This window comes from Oxyura jamaicensis, chromosome 3 (assembly GCF_011077185.1).
Source record: "Oxyura jamaicensis isolate SHBP4307 breed ruddy duck chromosome 3, BPBGC_Ojam_1.0, whole genome shotgun sequence".
Taxonomy (NCBI): domain Eukaryota; kingdom Metazoa; phylum Chordata; class Aves; order Anseriformes; family Anatidae; genus Oxyura; species Oxyura jamaicensis.
This window is the reverse complement of record NC_048895.1, coordinates 117,768,300-117,790,682: the sequence shown is the minus strand read 5'-3', so window position 1 is coordinate 117,790,682 and position 22,383 is coordinate 117,768,300. Positions and strand designations below refer to the sequence as shown.

General features: G+C 48.5%; 1 protein-coding gene across 2 annotated transcripts in view; it reads right to left on the bottom strand.

Moving 5' to 3' along the window:
• Nucleotides 1-22,383, bottom strand: part of ASXL2 (ASXL transcriptional regulator 2) — a 103,176-nt gene that overhangs the window by 62,200 nt on the left and 18,593 nt on the right. The window contains exons 2-3 of one of the 2 annotated variants that reach the window (XM_035320863.1): nucleotides 15,714-15,796; nucleotides 5,397-5,399 (exon numbers count right to left, since the gene is read on the bottom strand). In XM_035320863.1, the coding sequence (XP_035176754.1) occupies nucleotides 5,397-5,399; nucleotides 15,714-15,796 (86 nt within the window). The remainder of the gene's footprint in view (nucleotides 1-5,396; nucleotides 5,400-15,713; nucleotides 15,797-22,383) is intronic. The other variant, XM_035320864.1, reaches the window with a different exon arrangement.

Sequence of the window (22,383 nt, the reverse complement as noted above, 5' to 3'; positions counted from 1 at the left end):
AAAGCTATACTTGTCTGGCATCTATACTATTCCTACTCGATTCCATTGTTTAACAGCTTACCCATCGCTTTTGCTTTAATTTCTTCTTGCATTCACCTGTCTACAGGTACTTGCCTTCCTCTATCTCTCTTTAGAAATCTGGCACAAAGCTAACGGTTTTCGAGCCTTTCATGCACCTTACTGGGAAAATTTTAAAATCAGTCAACAAATCCCACGTAATTTTCAAAAGTGTGGGTTCTGTTTGGGTGTAGGATATGTGGTCCACGTGCCATATTGCATCCTCTCTGCCTCTGTGAGTGACCACGGACGAGCCCTTCCCGTAGGAACACCTTTCCTCCAGGACCGTCGCTCCATCCGTGCTGCCCCGACAGCAGCGCACGGCCGCGGAGCAGAGGAGCAGCCACCACCACGCAGCTTCTGAGCTGCCCTGACAGCAGCTCCCAGCTGAACAGCTCCAGATCTCCACTTGACACACAAACCTCCGCCCTGGAAAACATGCACCCAGCACGGTCACAAGGCCAAGGGAAAGAAAGAGGCTGCAAAATGAGCCGAGGTGCGCGCGGCAGCATTCTGAGGACATCCCAACCAGCGGGGCTGTGCTGAACTTGCCTGAATCCCATGGGAAAGTGCTCCGGGCAGGTTTCTTTGACAAGAGATACTGCATTATTTCAACCCTCAATCCACAGCGGACAGCTTGCCAACAAATAAACGTGCAGTGGGGCGGTGGTTACCTTTATTCCTGGAGATGCAGCCGTCCCCTCTGACGGGAAAGACTTCGCCCCTCATCTGCTCTGTGCTGCCCTTTGCTCAGGACCCCACAGCGCTCACTCATTTCTTTTCCAACTGCCTGCATTTGGTACCCAGGCAATGATTTTAAACGCAGTAACTGCCTAAAAACAGCCTTAGGAATCAGCTGATATTGTGCTGTTATTTCTGTGGCTTGCCTTTTTTTTAAGGAACAAAGGCCATCCCTTCTTTTTGCAGGAACACACATCAGATCATCAGCCACTTCTGACGGTTCCCATCACTCTGCCTCAAAAACAGTGGTTAGAGAAGCATCTCAGTGGGAAGATGCGGCTCCAGATGCATCACTGCTATTTCACTTCAGTTCCATTCCCCCCATACTGCTGCTTGTATGGAGCCAGTCAGTCGGGTACTGCTGCCCATGAGGCGCTGTTAACGTGCAAGGCATTTTAGAGGCCTCACAACAGGATCCAGCCTTCAGAAGACCTCAGCTCTATGACGTGACTAGGTCCCTGCTGCTATGTTCCTTCCCTTCTGCTGGAGAGCAAGGCCCTGACTCATTTCTGGATCCTCTGCACTGAAACAGGCTGCAGCTTTGCAATCACTGCCATCGGTCACCTCGGACTCCAAATAAGCTCAAGTTGTTCTTGGTTTGAAGATCAGGGGTTTGAGGTGCAGTTGCTCAGACATTCCCAGCTCACAAAGGACTTACATGACTGCTGTGAGGACAGGCTCACTGCAGGCTCTTGTTCTACCAGTTATCTACAGAAAATTGGCTTGACACAGTATATTGCCTCATGGACAACCCCTGTAGAGTTACCATGAAAGGAGAAAATAAGGTACATCCACCCTGAGTAACGATGTTTCCCAGAAACAGTTAGGTGCTGCCCTTCCAACAGCATTCCCCTCCATCACCTTCTGAGGAGCGGATGATCACACAGAGGGCTTGCTTCTCCCCTCCTGCCTGCCCTCTTTACAGGGTTTTTGTTTAAGTTTCCACGCAAAGAATCTTCCAAAATGAACTAACTTCTGCTTTTCTCATGTGTTAGGTGCCCGTATTCCCCCGTCCCCACAGACCCCTCTGCATTCACACACTGAACAGCAACAGCACCCCAAGGAGCTGGTGGGCAGCAAAGCCCAGCCCAGCCTTTTGGTAACAAAGGGATGCTGCTGCCAGCAAAACGCAACGGGAAAGTATTTGTCATTTGGTGCAAGTGAATTATTGAAAGCACACAGCCCCTCTCACAGGAGGGATTTTGCACACGAGCAGTTTAAGAACTTGTGCTGAATGTGAGCACAAGTAGCGCAACGTCCTGCAACCCCTCCGCTGCTACAAGGTGTAAGGCATGGCTCCTGGGGGTTGTTTCTGGACACAGGGGAATGCTTACGGATCCAAGTACCATCCTCTGTTAGTTCCATTTGCAGCATCCTTAGCCGGGGTGTGATGTATTCCGGTTAACAACAAAACAGGTACAACGCCAAACTCACTTTTATGGCATGGAGCTAGAAGAGAGGTGTTATTTTTAAATGAGGTGGGTTTTTTTAAACGTAAATCCATGAGCATGGATTAAGATCCTTGATGTAGACAGGGCACACTTAGTATTTCACTGAACTGTAAAACTAAATAGGAGAATTTCCCCCAAGAAGTAGTTACTATATGAAAAGTTACACAGGATGTTTTTATTAAAACATTACGCAGCCTACATATATATGCTTTTTTTTTTTTTTTTTTACAGCTAAATAAGCAGTTCCAGTATTCATTCCAGCAAGTTTTTCAGTCCGTAAAGATTTTTACATCACATGTACTACTCAGCATGAAAAAAACAGCATTTCCCATTAGGCTTCCACATCGCTGAGAGGCTGCACGACAGTGATCCAGCTGGCAGGTTCTACGGGGAGCAGGTAGAGGATCACGGCTGGGGCTCTGCCCGCAGCCAGCTCCAGCCTGAGCTGGTGCTTGCCTCTGTTGCTCCTGTCACTCAGGAGCTGGAGCGGTTGCCTTCAGTTCTTGCTTTACTTCTTAATTCAAGGAGGGGAAGAGCACAAATTCAGTTCACCAGACCCTGCCTCTCTGCTCTGATCACCCAGCTGCAAAGAGAGACTGGCAGCTCATGGTGCCAGTGCAGGGACCATAAGCCATGCTTACACCTAGGAGCTTCATCGTAAAACCGGGCAACACAGACCTGTCTGCCGCTGGAAGCCTTAAACCACTGTACTTTTCCACACCCTATGTGTTATCCTTCCTTGCAGTGTATTTCAGCTTGGGAAAAACTAGGGAGTAACACACCCACCCACGCAAAGCTGCCTTCATGAAAAGCAAAAGGCACGGTGTCAGAGCACGCGCAGGCATTGAAGTACAGCACCGAGAACATTTGCAGTTACAGATGCTGCTTGAGAGGTCCAATAAAGCAAGTACTCACCAATACTTACCCGGGGACCACCCAGCACAGTGAACAGGCTGAGCATATACACGTTCTTAAACTCCGTATTATTTATTGTCATCTGTATTAATTACCTGTTTTATTATTATTTATTATTGTCAGAGAAGGCATAAATCATTTAGCTATACCCAACATTCGTCAGCCCAAGGAGTGGTACTCCACGAGCCTCTCTGCAACCCTTTCATTACTCTGTGCTGGGACAAACAGGAGCGCCTGTAAGGTGTCTCTTCTGTTACCTTGTTCCCAGCCGTTCTCCTACTGCTGCTGTTCTTCCTACTGTTGCTGTTCTCAGCAGCGCTTTCCACTGAAAAGTCACATTTTAGGAATTATTCTCATCTAACACTAACTTCCCTCTTAGAAACATCAGATTTAACAGATTTATTGGAACTTAATCTATTTCTACCTATAAACTCTTTCCATTTATAAACCTGTGGCTGCTACGTGAACTAGTTTGTATACTGATGACCAAACAAGGATTTCTGGTAGCTTCTAAATATTTACCGTATTTTGAATATTAACATTTTCCATAGCTGCATTTTCATCTTATTAATGAATCAAAAATTTCGTCTCAATTAGTCATCCAGCAGAAGCGACAGGTGCTCTGCCTGCAGAGCAGGCGCATACTCCGCTTACTTTACTGGATTGCTGAAAGGGCTAAAACAGGTTATTAACGATCTTTATAGCTAAAAGGTAGTTATGAGGCCAACGGCATAAAAACACCCATTCCAAGCTGTCACCCCTCCGAGCACTTCTCTAAGCTACTTCGCTTTTCCAGCGGCTGCGTACATACCACGTCCTCCTCCTGAGAGCTGCCAAACTTAAGCCTTCGTTAAATCATGGCATTCTACATTGCACATTACATTCAAAGCTTCTTCAGACTGAGCAGGGAAAAAGGGGTTTGAAGATGGTAAATGCACACAAGGTTAAGGCGAGACATCTCTACTGCGAGCAGCTGCCTGTTCAACGGGAGAAGGAGGTGAGAGCGCTTTTCTTTCCACGCTTCCAATTCCACTACGTAATCCTCCCCAATCAGCCTTACCCCGGCACACTCGGGGAGCAAGGGGATTTGTTCTGATCTGAAAACAAAATGTGACCGAATCATTTTTGGATGGGACACTGGATTGAAACCCTGAAAGATTTTCATCCGTGCAGTATTTGAACTCACACTCAGAACATCTTGCAAGGTGTATTCATCTATCAAAAGGCTACTTTATATTAAAGCTCCATTTTCATGTGCCATTTATGCTGTTCCTCCACGTGTGCATGCCAGCAGCGCTCAGCTGGGTGCAGGCCCAGCAGCTCCACCACAGCACCACCACCTCTGGCCCCAGAGGATCCTGCAGACAGAGGCAGTGCCTGCTGCCGCGGCTCGCGCAGAAACAGCGCACGGAGTCGGTTCCGTTCCACCAGGTCAGCGTGGCAGCGCTCAGCGACCCGGACACCACAGAAGAGTTATCCTCTGCTCTGCTTAACATAAAGTGCATCCGACAGGGAGCATCTTCATTTCACCGTCACTGCAAGTGCACGGAACTCACCCAAGGGGCCCAGACTCGGCTGTAATTGAGGGTGAGGGTTTTTGGTTGAGGGTGAGGGTTTTCCCCGTTTTGTTCTTTTGAGCATCCCTTCTTCCCCACTTTCCATTTGAATCAGACATTCACACAAACAGCTTTTGGCTTATTAGTACATTAAAATATGATCTTTAAAAACAATAGGTTTAGATCTACGGAAGTGTCAGAGGAGAGAGAGATGGTAAGCAGATACCACAGGACCGACTTGAAGCTTGTTAACGCACATTTATGATTTAGAAAAGCGGTTTTATTCTGTGCATTAGATTGTTTCACCCCATATACACTGCCAGATGACCCCGGGACAAAGATGCACAACAACATCATGCAAATCAAGCACCCCCTCCCCACAAATTCAGGACTGCAGACAGCAATGTTAATCTAAGAGACACGGAGCATTCACATGCTATTAGCCTGGTGTTTTCCACAGACTTGCAAGCAGATTAAGATTTCACGTTTGCATTACGCTCAAAACTAATGCAAACTGCATGCAGGAAAGGTAGATTAACGCAACAGAAGCATGATCACTAGTTTTACTACTATTTCTTTGTTTCTGTGTGAAACAAGCAGATGCTCTTTAATTAAGGTTTTGCAGCTTGCGTTAATACAGAACAGTAGCTTTAGAACAATCAGCAGTGGTTCTTACCTTCTGGAGTTGGAGTGCAACCCAAAAAAAGGAGAGAAACACCCCTTTAAAAACTTGAGCAAAACAATCGTCTAACCATTTATACGAACCCTCCTCCCCATCCACCAGAACCAAATTAAGAAAGCCTGGGGCAGATCTGCAGCAGTGCCACAGCGAGGCTCTATCGTACGCATCAGCGGGTGGAGGAAGCTGTGCACCCGTCAGGCTTTTTTTCAACTCACTTTCCAAGCAGCTGCCATAGATACACCAATCCCAGGTACCTTTCACCCCCCCCAGTTAGTGAACTTCTATTAGAAGTCAGGCGGACCCTTTAGAGGTCCCACATGCGGCCAGGCACCATACAGAAGTTTACAGAAGTTTACTTTTCTTTCACAACTCAGGCCCACAGCTGTGGGTACAGCAGCAGCCCTACAACCCAGAGGAGCAAGACAGCCTGAGCAGTTTATTGAAGTCAGTGGTTGTGTCACATGAACAGCCTCACCTCAGCTGTGTTCCCAAGGGTAAATCCAGGGGCTGGCCAAGTCATTAATAATGCAAACTAACACCCTGCTCGCTCCATTTCAGTATGCCCACTGTTGGGTGGTGGTGGAGAGAAAGAAAGGAGGGAGGAGCTGGTTTGGGGTGGTTTTTTTTTGTTTTGTTTTGGTGGGGGTAGAATTGGCTACAAGATTTTCATGTGATAAAGCCAATTATTAAACACCAACACTTGAAATTCCTGAGAATTTGTGCAAGACCAAAACACAGTGCCCTGAAAACCTGGGTGGTGCCAGTGAGCTGCGATGGAGCCACGCTTGTATCGGGGTGTAGTAGAGGGCACTGGAGACCCTCGGATCAGGACCAGCCTGGAGAATGCTGTAGTGCTTCTTCAGCATGTGCTCAAGTTGAACTTTTGTTATAAGCTTTAATTACTGGTCTGCTAAGACTGATATGACAACGGGATCTGACCTACAGGAACATTACTAGATTCTGACATACACTGAGTCCTGGTTGAGATCAAAAAGCCCTTAGATATTGTTTGCATGTGTAAGCAAAAGCTTCAGGTTTATAGCCCTGGATTAGCTTCACCTTAGCAGTGTCCCTGTGTAAGGTACTTGTCTGTGTGCCCCTTGAGGGCCTATGCAGAAATTATTAGTATTTTCTGGTTTTAAAGGACAAATTCATATATAGGAACCTTCCTCTAAGGCTTTTGGGGCAGAGAATTGACTTCGAAGTTTCTGACATTCCCCACTCTTTGTCTCTCTGCTACAGGGCCGTGGGCTGGTTCAAACTGAAGGTAAATCCTACATCTAGCTGCCTGCTGAGGTCTCAGCTCCAGTGTTTTCTAGAAGAGAATGCCAACTTGTTGGATTCCTGTAGCGCTCACCACTGGAGTGTTACACCCCACATTCCTCCCTGCAATGGCTGTTACGCTTTCACATGGTAGAAATGGATGTATAATTTTACTTTGAGGAGCCAGCAAAACCTGCTACTGTTCTAGTCTCAGGATGAGAGAAGTGGAAGATGTGGTTAGTCAGGGATTTGATACCTTTATGTAAGTAACTGCTATGGAAAGTCACCTAGCTGGACTTTCTCCTAACATAATGAATGCATTTCCTGCTAATAGTAACATGATCTTTCTACATAGCCATCCTCTTCCCATCGTCTTATTCCTCCTCTTCAACTTCTTTCTATACAGCCATCCTCTTGAATTCCAACCTCATGGCTGGATTTAGATGATCTTTAAGGTCCCTTTTAACTGAAACCACTCTATGATTCCGTAAGTCTTCAAACTACTCTTTTTCAAACCAACATTTTTCCCTGCATGCATTATTTACATCACCAACAACTCATCCTATCCTTCTGCAGATACAGGGTGGTGCAGAGCTGATGACTTTGATGTTTGTTTAAACACTAACGAGGCGGAGTCCTGTGGGGTTTGCTAGACCCAAGTGTCCCTCAGGATCACCAGCTTTTCCCTCTGCGGCCCACAAGCCCCCAAGGCGGGCTGGAGGTGAGGCACGGGCACTGCCCGCGAAGTTTCATGAAACAAACCTGAAAGACACGGTGGCCTGCAGGTTGCTATTCCCACTGCCCTGCAGGTGAACAGCAATGACCAGAGGGAGGTTCTAGCACTAAGAAAGATTTTTATAAGCACCCCAAGGTCACCTGGGGCTGGTTGAGGCCAAGCACTTGGCTGGCAGAAGAGGGACCTCAGGGAGAACCCCGGTAGCAAAACCCCAAACGACAGCAGCCATGGAAGGCCACAAGGCCCCTCGCCATACGTACCGCTAGTCCTAGTGAAAAGCCACCTGAAAACACAGCCCAGGACACCCTCCCTCCACCAACCACCACCTGCGGCCCTCAGATACCACAAATGCTGACAGCCATTTGCCCCAAAACGGCTTTAGCCTGTACGTTACACCAGAGGTTTCACACACACATTCCACTTCACCAGAAAAGGCATCACAAGTACCTCAAACAGCGTGATGTTCTGGTGAACTTCAGGTAAAAATAAGCTGACAGCTGGTTATTTTATTCACAAAAAGCCAAATCCAGCTTTGTAACTGACTAAAACAAATGCAAGACTTTACTGTGCCCAATTATTGCCCTCTGCTTCTGCCAGCCCTCCTCTTGAGCGCTTACAGCAATTAACAGAAGCACGCTGAGGAAGAGGCTTGCCATTAAAGCCAGCCTGCCTGTACGGCTGGTGCTAACACCCCCGCTTCCAACCAATGCCCATTTCCCATCAGGAAAGACTCCCGTGGTTCAGATGTAAAGAGGTCAGCAATACCTTTACGGACATTAATAATATCCATCTCCCAGCAGAATGAAAACAACCTAACTAGAAACAGCGGAGATGTGGAGATAACCCAACCCTGGTGGGCCTCAGGAATGAAGCGAGAAAGGCCCTGCCTATTTCCCCCGACACACACTCAATATTACTAAACCTATACAACTTGAACCCCAGATGTTCCAGCCCATTTGAAGATTAAATTCAAAGAAACTGTGGATTAAAGATTTTGTGAAGTAATTTAAATGTTTGTCAGCTGATGGCTTCAGCTAGCTACAGGGCCTTACAAGGCAGCCCAAAACGTGCAGCTTCGCACACTGAAAGGGAGGAAAAGCAAAGCTGTTTCGTACTAACCGAGCACGAGCTATTTGGAGTATCATACCTCCGGTCACACATGAGAAACAGCACTTTTAACTGTACTCTTTCCACAAAGAAGCCCATAAAGGCTCTGAGGTATTGCAATGACTCAGCCTTACAAGAGGCACCGAGGCCAAAAGGCCACTTCTCCCACGGAGCCAGAGGCTGGGAACCAGGAACTGGAGCAATTCAGGCTGGGAGGAAGCCCTGCAGGTCCCAGGCCCGACCTCCAGCTCAAAGCAGGAGCACTCCAAGTGTCACAGGGCTTCATCCTGCCCAGCCCAGAACACCTCCTGTACAGGGAGAAGCCTTTCCTGGCCCTGCTCCAGTGGTTTACCTCCCCATAGTGAATTTTTTTTCCTATCTAAACTGAATCTCCCACCCTGCAGTTTGTGCTTGTCGCCTCTCAGTCTAGCACTGGGCTCCTCCACAAAGTCTGGCTCCATCATATGGAAGCTACCAACAGAAACGAACATACCAGAATGCAAACCACCAGATTCTGAAAAGCAGCTTTGGTTAAAATAGCTTTGAAATGTACTGCGGTACAAGCAGAGCGAGCTCCTAAAGCTTCCTGGTGTGGTTACCAACAGCAAGTAGTTTCCAATACTTTAGACCAGTCTACAGAAAAAAGACTTTTTTTTTTTTTGCAAGCTTTGTGTTACCTGACCCTCACTTTGAGAGATGCCACAGCAATCACCAGGCAAATTTAGATCTAAATCTGATTTTATGAAGTTGTGTAAAGCTTTACTTGGATAAGTTACTACAGCAAACAAACCAAGTGTGCCAAATCTGCTCCCCGCTGCACCCCCAAGGGCCAACGAGCCCAAGTCCTGCCAGCAGCTCCTCCCCACGGGGGTCCTGCAGCATGGGGCAGGTGAGGGGCAATGCCAGCAGGAGCAGGCTGCCACCAGCACAGCGCACTGGCATGCTGTACTTGCACGTAAGGAACTGCATGGCTAGCTGATGTCAGAACACCACACAAGCACAAGTGTCCTCTTGAGGATGTTTTGCTGTAGCAGCGGGAACAGTCACCCCGTGAGCCAGGTCCGGACGGTCCTCCCAGGCACACGCCGTTCCCACCTCATTCACCCCATTCCAGCCAAGTTCCTGACAGAGCAGTGGCAGGAAAGTACACTTTCAATAAGCTTTCTAGCTTCAGCACGTTGCTTTCCAGTTTTCCAGCTTCCTGCTGCCACGAGGAACCAAGGCAGGAACCAGGAGTAGAAGACATAAACCTGCCCCTCTCAGGTACCGCCTCACAGGTACTGCTCAGCCTCTGCTCAGATCAGAGGACAAAAAGAATAATCTAGATACGAGTTCACCAACATATCAAATGGCCTGGGGCCATTTCAAGAGCAGTGATTTTAAGAGCGATACAGCAAAGGCTGTTCTGACCTGCGCAGATCTCCTCTGTCAGAAGCTGAGCTCTCTGTAACAGCTCATCAGGAGAAACAGCTCTTCAAAATATCGACAACGTTAAGCTGTCAGTGTGCAGATCTTCATTAAAAGGAGGCAGCAAGCAGATGGCATAGCAATTTCTTTCCTTAGTATTTTGACTATGGACATTTACATCCAGGGAGGCACTGGACATCAAGGATGAAGACACTCATCCCAAAATCTCTTTGGCACATGCCTATAACCAAAAGCTACTTCCCACCTTAGGTGATTTTCTCCAGGTGATGTAACTCTGACCTGGTAATTATTTGGAGTCTCCTCCTTGGAGGGCTGGGCACCCTGCTCACATCGGCCCTGCTGGGGTGGCGGGGGGGTGCCCCCAACCCCAGCCAGCCTGGGACTATTGGACTGCCAAAGAATTACCTGCTACCAAAAGCAGGGACCCTCGTTGTGACCAGATGACCTCTGGAGGTCCCTCCCAGCTGTGCCGTGATCCCGAGCTCCGGAGGTGGCCTGACAGAACAGAACCGGGTGTCCCAAGGGTAGGAGTGCTGGCTCAGAAGCATATCCACGTGCTCAGCACTTTGGTTCTCCCAAGAGAACTTGATTAGTTGGTTACCTCATGCACTATACAGGCCACACTCTGTGCTTAGAACTGTGAATCTAACTTAGTGCGTATCTTGAAATAACAACTGGAATTTCTCTTTGGGCATGCTTCCTCCAAGAAAGCACCACATGGACTATCAGAAGTTCTACCAAGGTAACTCTGCACAAGCCAAGCATGTCTAGAAGGTGGGCGATTGCATGCAAATGTTTCTCAACTAAAGTTATGACAAGAACCAGACCGAGCTGATGGAAACACTTCATTTCTTGAAAGCAAGCGTCCAAAGCCACTATGGAGTGTTTTGAAGGATTCACACTACACTGACCATCCTCTGGACTTGTGAAAACACTGGAACCTAGAGGGGAAATGAGTTACAAGATCTGCTTTTGGGGAGGAAAAACGATCAGTGTACTCGTACCCAAGACTTACACCCTCGCAGTGGCCTTGCGGAGCAGCCAAGGTCAGTGCAGTTCCCTCCCAGGCAGGGGAAGCTCCCTCTCCAGAAGGGCAAGGCACGAGCTCCACGTGCAAGAACAAGAGGCGGTCACGCTATCTGCCAGACACAGGATGCAAGTCTCTTCCGTTGTGGGATAGTTTCAGTTTTACCATTTTTTAATATAATGAATTATTTTCCAATCGATTTTCTCCATACAAGACTTTTTGCCTAAGCTTCTACTGTAGGCTCACAACCCCTTTAAGGAGCGGCCTTCACAGAGAGTAAATCCGGCAGTTTTGACAGAAGCAGCTTTTACAGAGATTCCCTTCCCTGTTGGGATAATTTGTCCTCACACACAGTGCCAGTGGGCTCAATAGGAACTTTGCCCTTTCCAAAATTTAAAGACCTTTAAAAACCCTGCATCCTTCTGAAGCCCCCCCCCAGCCCTGCACTGCGCAGCGGGGTATTTCTGCTCGGTTCTTGGAGAAGAGTTATCCTGGAGAAAGACTCTACCAGAACCAAGCTGTGCAGGAACAACAGCCCCAGGATCCATGCAGCTCAGCTCCCCCGCCCTGGGTTGTTTCCTAGCTCCACAGCAGAAGATAAGGACATCAACAAAGCACTGGAGAACAGCTGTGAAATATTTTAGTGGCAAAGCGTTCTGCCAAGAACGAGGAGAGCCTCTTCACTGGTCCTTAGCTGATGAGACTGAGACAAGAATATTCCACAGCAGTAAGCAGCTTCCCTCCTCCTGCCACCAGCACGTTTCTGAGACTGGTCAATGAGAGAGCTGATCATTTCCATCAAGTTCATCTCTTGCAAGAGAGTGATCAAGCAGAGGACCTTCCCCCGGTCAGGGGGATGCTCATTTCATCATACAGAGGCTACTGCAGAACTAATGCAAACCAGACATTGCTCTGAACTACACGAGCTAAAAGCCCGTGTTTACTTTAGATGAGGGTAACCAATATGGTCTTCCTGGCTGGTTCGGAAGAAACACTGCTCACATCACCAGCCCACAGAGGACAGACTAACCACAGCAGTACAGCGGGCTTCTGATTTGCAGATAGCAAAATAGGAGAGAAATAAAGGAAACCGGTTAAGAACCCTTATGGAAGTCTGAAGTTACAGAGCTGGCAGCTCACTCAGGGATGGCAGCTCCAGCCCTGCTCACAGGGCTTCCACCTCGTCAGGATGGAAGCTGCCTCCCCAGGGATGCCCTGAGCACATTTATCTCTAGCCCAAACAGGACCAGTGAAAAGAGGAATTCGGCTTCTATGCTTTTTTTTTCCAAAATTGTTTTAGGAGTTTGTTTGGGTTTCTTCGGATAAGAAAGTCAAAAGAATATTCAAAAGCAGCAGCCAGAGTACCAGAGTACCATGCTTTTAATTTCAGTGAGGTCAGATGCACTTCCCTGTTCAAACACTAACTCATCAGCATTTAGGCAAAAGCACGGACTGAGGCTCACGCTCGTATTTTTACACAGCCTCCTCTGAAAACTCCCCAGAAAGCAGAACATTCATGGCTATTGAGAGAAAAGTCGAAGGAAGATATTCTCCGAAGATGCCAACTCTTTGGGTGCTCTTACACTAACAGACCCAAGGAGATCTAAAAAAACCTCAGTGACAAGCTAACATTTTTTAAATAACAGCTCCTTATCTTCAACCAAACATGATTCTCTGTTGTTGCCTCTTGCTGCCCTTCCATCCTACGCATGCAGGTGTAGGGAACTTCTACAGGTGGTGTTGCTGGGTTAGCGCCATGATCCTGTGCATCTTCAAAGCTTCGTCTGAAAGCGCGTTACAGCAAGCTCAGGCTCGCCCAAGCTATGCTGCCGGCACAGAGATAAGGCACCGTAGGATGCTGGAAACCAAAGCCAGCTGTGGTTACACTGCCAATTCATTGAGTATTTTTTTCACGAGTTCTATTTTTGCAGTTTGCAAGCGGTGACCTGTAGGAAAGGATCTCAAACGATTAAGACAGCCTGTCAAAACAGGCAAATAAAATCAGGATGACAGATCACGCAAGAAAGATCAGTCTGGCTTCAGGATGCCTGTGGTTTCCAAAAGGGATGTATCAGAGTACTGGTCCTGGGCTGACCTTTACAATCACGATTTAAATTGCTTACTTGAGTGCTATGATAAAGCTACAAATACAGGCAAGACCATCAGGCAGTATCGCTCAGGGTATCTGGGTTGTTCCAGAAAAACGTCTTATAAAATATCCAGCCTCCTCCCTAAAAAGCAGCCTTGCCCTGCAAGTAACAGAAGTCACTCTTCCCACTTTCTCCATGCTCAGCTCAACTGCTACCCTTCGTCCCTGCAATTCCAAGTCCCCTACAAGAGGGCCAGCACGTCAAGTCCCCTGAACTGTGCCAGCCTGCCCTCGAGCTTCTTACCAAGCAGCAGCACAACAGGAATCAAAGCAAGAGAGACCTGACGGGCTGCGTGGCCAAACAAGTCACTGCTGGGCTCCCCATTCTCTGCCTCATTTCAGAAAACCCACAGGAAAGTAACTTGTGTCCTCTAAAACTGAGTTCCTACCTGGAATGTGAAGTTAAGAGACAGATGTATCCACAGATACAAGAAATAGATGGTGAAATAAAAAAGCATCGCAGTCAAAACTGACATGGTTTAAGAGATTCTGGTTTGCATAGTTTCCTACCGAAAATGTATTTCTTTAAATTAAAAGCCAATTGCACTGAGAAAATTTAAAAACTGAATGCCCTGGTACACGTGAACAGGAGAGCTTATGTCCTGCCTGGACTCCCACACCATTTCTACCAACCCGGGGGTCTCGCAGCTGCGTGCTATCTCAAAACAGCACGGGGAAATCGCTGTAATCTGCTCTCAAAGGCTTTGCCATGGTTTCCTGCCAGAACTTCCACATGAAAGACTCAAGATCTGGTGAGCTACACATGCTCATCTGACATCTTTTACATCTTATCTGACATGCTTTTCCCTTTAAAAAATGCTGATTTGCGTTAAAGTCCATCTGTCACAGGCCTTGACTTATCAGAAGCTCAATCCAGCCACCAGAGGACAAACTTTACTGGTATGAACTGGAGCTGAATTGCTTAAAAACTGGTAAGTCTTAACCTAAACGAAGCTTTACTCTATCACTAACGTTTAAGAAGAAAGACCACTGCATAGCATCCAATGTGGATGAACCAGAAGATGAGTAGCTGAACTGGAGAAATCAAGGTTGGCATCTGACAGCTCCCACCAACACCTTTTGGTATTTGAGGTACTGTGGAGTTTGCAGTCTCCTGATGCTCAGCAGCAGCTTTTAGAAAGGGCAAGAACTCACTGTCAGCTCAGGCGGAACCCCCAAGCCAACTGCCACTGCATAGCAAGGCATTCCTGTCCTTCCTTTTCTGGGGAGCCTTTCACTCCCCAATCTAGTCTTGCGAGCTAGACCGGACCTTTTGCACCACATCAGAGCTCCTGCCTAGGGCTCTGCCCGAGAGCAGCATTCTGAGTTGCTACAAGGGTTCATGACTTTAAGTGCCTACTGCTTGCTGGGCTCCGTGATCACCAACACAGACCACTGCGTTTGTCTTTGGCAGGGTGGTAACCATGCTGGTCAGCTCCTGCTGCTTGTGGAGGTGCCTTGGACAGATGAATGGTATTTTTGTTCGATGTTGAAGGTGTCCTAAGGCTGGTGAGCCTCTGATACAACCAAACGTGGTACTGCCCCAGGATGAAGTGCATTGTCAGGACAGGAATTACATCCTGCTTTTGGCACATCCTTAAGAGCTAAATAAGAACAATTGGGATTCCTTACTTTAAAATAAGCCGACAAATTTCCAAAAAGCAAATACTATTATGTTGTCCACAACTTGAGTGGAAGATCTTTATCTACACTTGGGCCCTTCTGTATTTCCTGAAAAAGCATCTGTATTGCTGTATTCAGCTGGCAAAGGGGAGTGGGGAAGGTAATTAAGGCAAATTTAGGATGGTTATGTCATTCAGAAAGAGATGAGCTGGCATCCAATCCTCTTTTCTTTCCTTTTTCTTTGCTCTTAGAAAATATATACTTTTTACTTCATAGTAGCTCCATGTATCAGCAAATAAACCTGTCCGGCTCAGGGAGATGTGTATGAGCACGGGCCCACAGGTTAAGCTCTGGTATCAGCAGCTCCAGATTTGTCACCTGCGTTACTTTTACAGCAGATCAGATCTGTAACACCTGAGCTGTGTACTGGGCAAAAAGGGGCACTCAAATGCACAATACACCTTGTGCAGAACAGGAAGATCTCTAAAGCAGAAAAGCATGATACTGCAGACAAATCCTACAGGTAGCGTAAGGCAGTTTGCAAATAATCTAACTGAAGCTGCCTCTTTTTTTTTTTTTTTTTACTTCCTAAATAGTTTTAAGTTTTGCTTTGGGTCATTTCCATTAAGCTATCTGTTCACTTGTTTGGTTTAAAGATCCAATAAAAAGTAGTTAAAATTACCTATATAACTGGAGTTTGAACCTGATTAGACCCTGTTCATGTCATACAAAAGCTGCAGACCAGAGGTGTGCAGCGCACATTTAGACATGAACGACCCTCATCTAGCTTTCTCAGTGAGAATTATCAGTGACTTCGGGGATTTTTTATTTATTAATTTTACAACTGGGATCTGAACACCAATTCTCAAGACATTTAACATTTTAATCCCAAAGATGCACATGAGTTCGGGGTTAACAGTAAACTAAGTTGGAATCAAAGCGTTATCCTGCTTTAACTGCGCCGGATGCTTAACTTACCTGATTTCTTTAAGTCCTTCCTTCTGGATAACTTGAAGAATCTCTTTATGGCTCATAGGTGTATTAGGATACTTCTCCAGGACCTGGCAAAGTAAATTGAAAGTACATCACTCATCTGCATTTCCACGTTAGCGTTCTACTGCCCAGAAAGCCGCATTTAATGATTTAGACATCTCCCAGGATACAACCAAAGAACTACTGAGTATCTCACAGCTGATAACCAGCCCTCGCATCTGCAAACCAAAGAGCAAAGAGACTCCAGAAGGCCGCCTAGAAGACTTGTGTTAGTGCAATTCCCAAGTTTTGTTTGAAATGCACTGCCCCTAGATAAGGCTTCCTAAAGAGAACAAAAGCCATGCTTTTGGTAACAGAGCTTTACCACCATCCCCTTCACCTGGGAGTTCTTCAGCAACCACTGAAGTGCCGCAGATACAGAACTTGCGGAAAAACAGATCCTAAAAGCTTGCAAATATCTGAGGTACAAAGCCAGACACAGGTAGCTGAGGCAATGGGTAGCTACTGCACGCAGCTACCCACCCCAGCAGACTGCGTCAGTCAACGAGCACGCTCTGAACTCGCACAGCTCCTGCTCACGGCCGTGCAGATTTATCAAACGCACCAAGGAGAAAATCTGTTCTTTGAAATAAAGCTGCAATTGATATTATGTGATTAAAGTCCCAAATAAGAGTCAGATTCTTCATGAAAAATTTTCACTCGTGGTATTTTTTTCAGTGGCTTGGACTTCTCTCATCCCAGTGTGAATGGAGGTACAGATGGGCACCTGCAGAACCTCCCCCAGTTAAGTCCAGATAAGACAGGAGGAGCCTGCGCTACATCAGTTAGTATCAGAAAAGCCAGATCAAGTCGGGACATCTTTTATAATAGTGATTGGTTTGATTTTAAGAAGCTTAAGGAAATTTGATGTCCAATAGATGTTTTCCAAAGGAAAGTATCTCCTGCATTAAACTGTCAAACCTATCCGTCCCCTCCCTTCCCAGCCCTCATTAAGCACACCCTACTGCCTGCATCTCTCGCTCCACTTTCAAGAGGAGCAAGAGGCAAAAGTGTAATTCACAACAGGGGACAGACGGATGCTTAAGACTGCCGAAGAAAGATGCATTGCTTCCACTTTTCACTAAGCATGAATGCGAGTTAGCACTATGATTGAGCAGAAAATTACATTAAGAACAGAAAGGAAAAAAGTTTTCCCAATTATAACCTTGCATGCCCATGGAAAGCTCAGAATGCAACAGTTCTACTGGATGGGACCTTCAAAGATCGAGTCCAGCTGCTGACCACCTCAGTGCTTCTGCATAGTTATTCCAGATAGCTTGGTCCTTCCACAGGGCTTTTTGTGGTTGAGCTCAGCATGGTGACCAGCCTGGACCCTGCCGTGCCTGCCTGTAAACCATGATGCCCTCAAAGCACCACCGGTGCCCTGAGAAGCTGCTGTTGATCAACCAGCTGTCAGGAGGATTCCTGGAGGATCCCACACTCCGTTTCCTGAACAAGCTAGGGCCAGGCATTTTTATCCTTCTCCTTACTTCCTTCAGTTCCCATAGGAACTTGAAGCCTCAACTCATCAAAAACGAAACCAAGAGGTGCCAAGGACCTGCACATTCCGTTATCTCGGTGCTGTTCCTAGCACTGATGGCTCCTCAGACCGCCAGACCGCTGTACTTGTTCTCCACCCAGGCACCTGCAGGCAGAGCAAGTCCTTTTGCTGCTGAAAGGAGTAAAAACTTCCAGTGTTCAACACCACCCCAAGGAAGGCGGCTTTTTATTCACTGAGCAGCACAGGGCTTGGGCTGCTCCTAGCCCCCCCCGGGATGGCTGGGGGCACCCCTGGGCCAGCAGTGCTGCCTGAGGGGCAGGGGGAGCCGCCGGGGCTCCAGGCTGGGCCCGGGGCCTCTGGGCCTGGCCCTGGGCACCGCTGAGCAGAGCCCGGCTCCGGCCTCTCCGCACCTCCCTGCGGGTACTGACGGCCATGGGGGAGCTCCCCCGGAGCCTCCTCTGCTCCAGGCCGAGCAGCCCCAGCTCTCGCAGCCTCTCCTCACAGCACGGGGGCTCGGGGCCCGGCAGCACCCTGGGGGTCCTGGGCTGGGCTCTCCCCGCTGGGCCAGCTGCTGGCTGAGCCGGGCTGCCAGGGGGGAGCGTACGCGTGTGGTATTTCAGCTCAGTGATGCTAAAAGGTCCTGGTGTCAAGGTGAACCTTGTGTATTACCCCAAAGCACAGCAGAGAGCACTCAGACAGATTACAAACAGAACTTGAACAAGAGCCTGAGCAGGAAGGAAGACCACTTTTTTCCTTCTTGCCTACAGTTCTCCACCTCCAAGAACACGCAGCAGGATTTGAGCTGCCAGCTTCCCCCCCCCCCAGCTGGCGCATACAAAGTCTGAGCAGAAAGCCCAGAAGAGCAGGGAGCACAGCAGCAGAACTGCCACATGGCAGCGAGGATCACGCACTGTTGATCTTGCGAGGTTTAATAGCTCCACGTGGTTAACTGCACAATTCCAGCCCAGCACAGATTTTATTGACTTAAATCATCTGAGATTCTGCTCTTCCATAAGAGTCTTATCTGCCATTACACCTGAAAGATGGTTTTATCTGCCAGATCACAGTGCAAATTCCGAGTTATTTTCCACTGGGAGGATGCCCAAGGCATTCTTCATCTGAGGACACGCCTCAGGTGGCGAGGAGCACACAACCAGGGCACCTGGCTGGAGCGCCACAAGGCTGGGTACCGCAAAACTGGTCAGCAGGGGCTGTGCTCAGACCCGCGAGAGGAGCGCATTGAGTCCCAGCTAACCATTAACACTGACTTCAAAACAACGCCAGACACCACACAAGGAGCCTTAGAGGCTGCCTGCTGCTGGTAGGGAAAGGAGGGCCCACAAAAGCCAGGCCACACAGGATGGTCAACAGGAGGATGAGAATCTTTGCTTTGCATCTCTCCCCCCCACACGTACACCAGTGAAGACATTAAACTGCATGAAATTAAAGCAACTAGCAAGCTAGCTCAATTCCCAAGGTGCCATTTTAGGTGCCAAAAAGGAAAACAGAAGTCACAAAACCTAGGCCTCCTCTGCTGAGAGAAGCAGTCTTCAGAAACCAGAATGGTCTTGGACAACCACGTCTAAGTAGAAAAAGAAGAACTCAATACATTAGGAAAGGAGGAGAAATCAAGAAAGTTATGGTGCTGCTGCAGTGCAGGATGTGCAGGGAAAGGAGCTGCTGAACCGCTCTCCAGAGGCTATGGTGAGCACTGCCCAACGCATGACAAAGAGTGGCAAACACACAGGTGTCAACGCCAAGTCAACGCTTCCAGGAGCTTCACTCAGAAGCAGCTGGGAGAATACTTTGGGGGAAAAACAATCACAACAGCCTTTTTTTGTTGTTTAAGAATGTTCCATGGCCTTTTGTTTTTTTTAATGCCAAGCCAGTCTTGAACCACCACTTTCTGCAGGCAGTTTCTACAGAAGTTGGGGTCTGTGTAACCAACCACACGGCGAGAGTCAGATCTCAGACTTTCACTTAAGATACTTGGAAACAGGGAGGATGGAGACAAGGATGCAAGAGCAAGTCAGAGGAGAGAAGCACTCAGAAAGCTTCGCACTCTTGTGTTGCCTTCACTATGAGAACATAAAGCAAGTTCCAGTCAGAAGAAAAGCACAAACTGGGAGTTTTCATGGATTTTAGTCTCAGCGGTCACCTGTAACCAGCACGTAAGGCACAACACAGGAGGAGGCCCCTCAGAAGCACTGCTCCTACGCCACAGAACCAGCACTGAAAGCCCTTTCATCTGGAAGTTCACAAAGACATCCTCTAACAGGGGGAAGAAAGCACTGCCTTATTGCAAAAGCAGGAGCACAAACACAATTCATCGTCAAAAGGCTTTTGGATCGCTGAAAACAATTTATCCCACGAAGACTACGCAATTAGGTACGGTTTAAATAGAACAAAAGCCCAGGAAGGGTCCAGCTTTGGGAAACATGCCCAACGCCTAAGCTCGGTCTAGACGAGCTCATCTGGAAAAGCAGCTTTCGTGGCCCAGCAGCACGGAGTTCACACGACACGAGGCTTGTTTACAGCGCTCAGATGTTTCCCTGCAGCCTCAAAGCGCGCAGCTCGGGCACAGCCTGAGCTCTGCCCAAGGACACAGCGGGAGCCAGCAGCTCGGACAGGCTGCCTGCCAGCCCGGTGTCTCCCCAGGGCGTGCAGCCCCCACCACGCAGCACGCCCAACTCTGTGAGTATCCCAACAGCGAGTAAGGAGCACTTAACTCCACCCGGTTTGCTCCATGGAACCATCTCGTGCTCTTCAAGAAACGTGGTTAAGTCTCTGCTGAGATAAGCAGAGCAGTGAGCACCTTCAGAGGCAGCAGGAACTGCGCGCTGCTCTACAGGCTGATCCAGAAGAACCAGGCACGAGGAGATTAAAGAGGCTTCAGAAGGTAGATGCACCTCAGGTGGCTTCTCCTCTCTTCTGCCCATTTAATGCCATGTTAGGTCTTTCACTCAAGGCCTTTTTTTAATTACTGTGTGTAATAAATGTATAGCCGCTGTTATCTGCCACAGAACCGAAGCAGTGGCATTTTAAAACTAAGCGTTGGATTTACAAACTACCTTCCTACCATGCTCAGCATCAGCTGAGACAATCTGAAGAACAAACCTGCAGACACCAATGAGGTCCCAAGAAGCCACCTCATTACGTGTTAATACTGGGAAGCGTCAACGTGCAACATAGGTGAAGCTGTACACTTGAGACAGTGTCACCAACGCTCCAGTTATGCTGCCTTAGGTGCCAAAATACTCTATTTGGCTCATTGCTAACAAAAACTGCTAAAAGAGTTCTTTACTGCAGTATATTCTGCTTTGTACCCCAAAGCCGTCCTGGTTTCTGCAAAGGTTTCAAAGGAAACAGGGCCATCAAAAGCCATTCCTTGATTTTACGCCTTGGAAGAGAGGCAACTTTCTTCCTCTCACAGCAGTTGTGTGAAAAATGCATTCACCCTACCTGCAATTAAATTCAAAGGAGTAAAGTTCAGAGGGTAAGCAGCTATACCAGGCAGGCCTGGAGAAGAGAGACACCCCTACAAGCACCAGCCTACCACACAAAGCCTCCCACAGAAGTGCCCCCCGTGGCTCTGCTCCTCAAAGCAGTTTGCCTTTTCCAAGTTCCCCAGATTTACAAGCACTGGCAGGATGACTCCATCTCGCCCCACGTCTACAGCAGAACGAGAAGAATGCCTTTCACCCAGGCTGTTCACAGAACAAAACGGCAGCCGGCAGCGTGAGAAGAACACGGAAGCACCTTGGCGGAAGATGCTGAGAGACGCTATAAAAGGAAGGTAAATTTGTTGATGTAAATTACTTCAACACCTCTTACTGCAGCTCTGCCTCAAAGTCCACGTTCTCCTCCCATGCCAAGCTCTTGCTGTCCGATGCAGAGCGCTCCTCCTGCGCCAGCCCTGCTGCCCGTGGGTGTTCCCAGCTCTGTGAGCAACCTGGGAAGCCCGAGGCGTTCCCGACACAGAGAGCGGCATTCCCAGCATCGCCCTGCACAACAAGGGCTTGCCATAACTACTGAGCCTCTGAAGCTCCCAGGAAGCTGTCTGCAGCCTGGATCTGACCGTGCCCAAGTCGGTCCCGAGGACCACAGGGTTGGCGGAACCAGGTCCCAGCAGGAGGGATGGGGCTGGAAGCACCAGGGATGCACCGAAGGGCACCGCAGCACCGGGCTCTGGATGGCACCCTCTGGAAGAGCTCACAAGCAGCAGGGTGATGACACATCACGGGCAGGGCAGGCAGGAGGGATTTAAGAGCTGAAAAGCAAACAAGCAGAACTCCAAACACCATCATTCAGGGCTTGCTGCTTTGGGAGTAGTATGGCTTGCATTTGCCGCCCCACAACCAGAACAATCACCGTTACCGCAAAGCTTTCACCTCATTTCCACCTTCAGATGAAATCAACACACTTCTTGCCCCAAAGCCAGCACAAACGCAGCCTGTTCCCAATGGGGCCTCCAAAGCGGCGGCAGCTGGCGTGGAGTGCCAGCCCAGCTGGAAGGTAGCTGAGGCTGAGCAGCACGGGCAGCTGTGGACACAGCGAGTCCTTTTGGTACTGCTAGGGCCGAGTGCTGGTTCCGAACACACACCAAACATTGCTGAAGCAAACTGGGCTCCCTGGTACAAAAAAGACAGGGATCTCCTGGAAAGAGTCCAGCAGAGGGCCACAAAGGTGATACAGGGCCTGGAGCATCTTCCCTGTGAGGAAAGGCTGAGAGACCTGGGGCTGTGCGGCCTGGAGAAGAGAAGGCTGAGAGGGGATCTCATCAACGTTTATAAATACCTGAGCTGTGGGAGACAGAGGGACATGGCCAACCTCTTCTCAGTGGTTTGTGGGGACAGGACCAGGGGCAATGGCCACAAAATGGAGCCCAGGAAGTTCCAGACCAACATGTGAAAGAATTTCTTCATGGTGAGGGTGACGGAGCGCTGGGACAGGCTGCCCAAAGGAGGTTGGGGGGTTTCCTTCTCTGGAGATATTCCAGGCCCGTCTGGACGCCTCCCTGGGCAGCCTGCTCTGGGGAACTGCTTTGGCAGGGGGGTCAGACCCGACGGTCTCTGGAGGTCCCTGCCAACCCCTACAGTTCTGGGATTCTGTGAA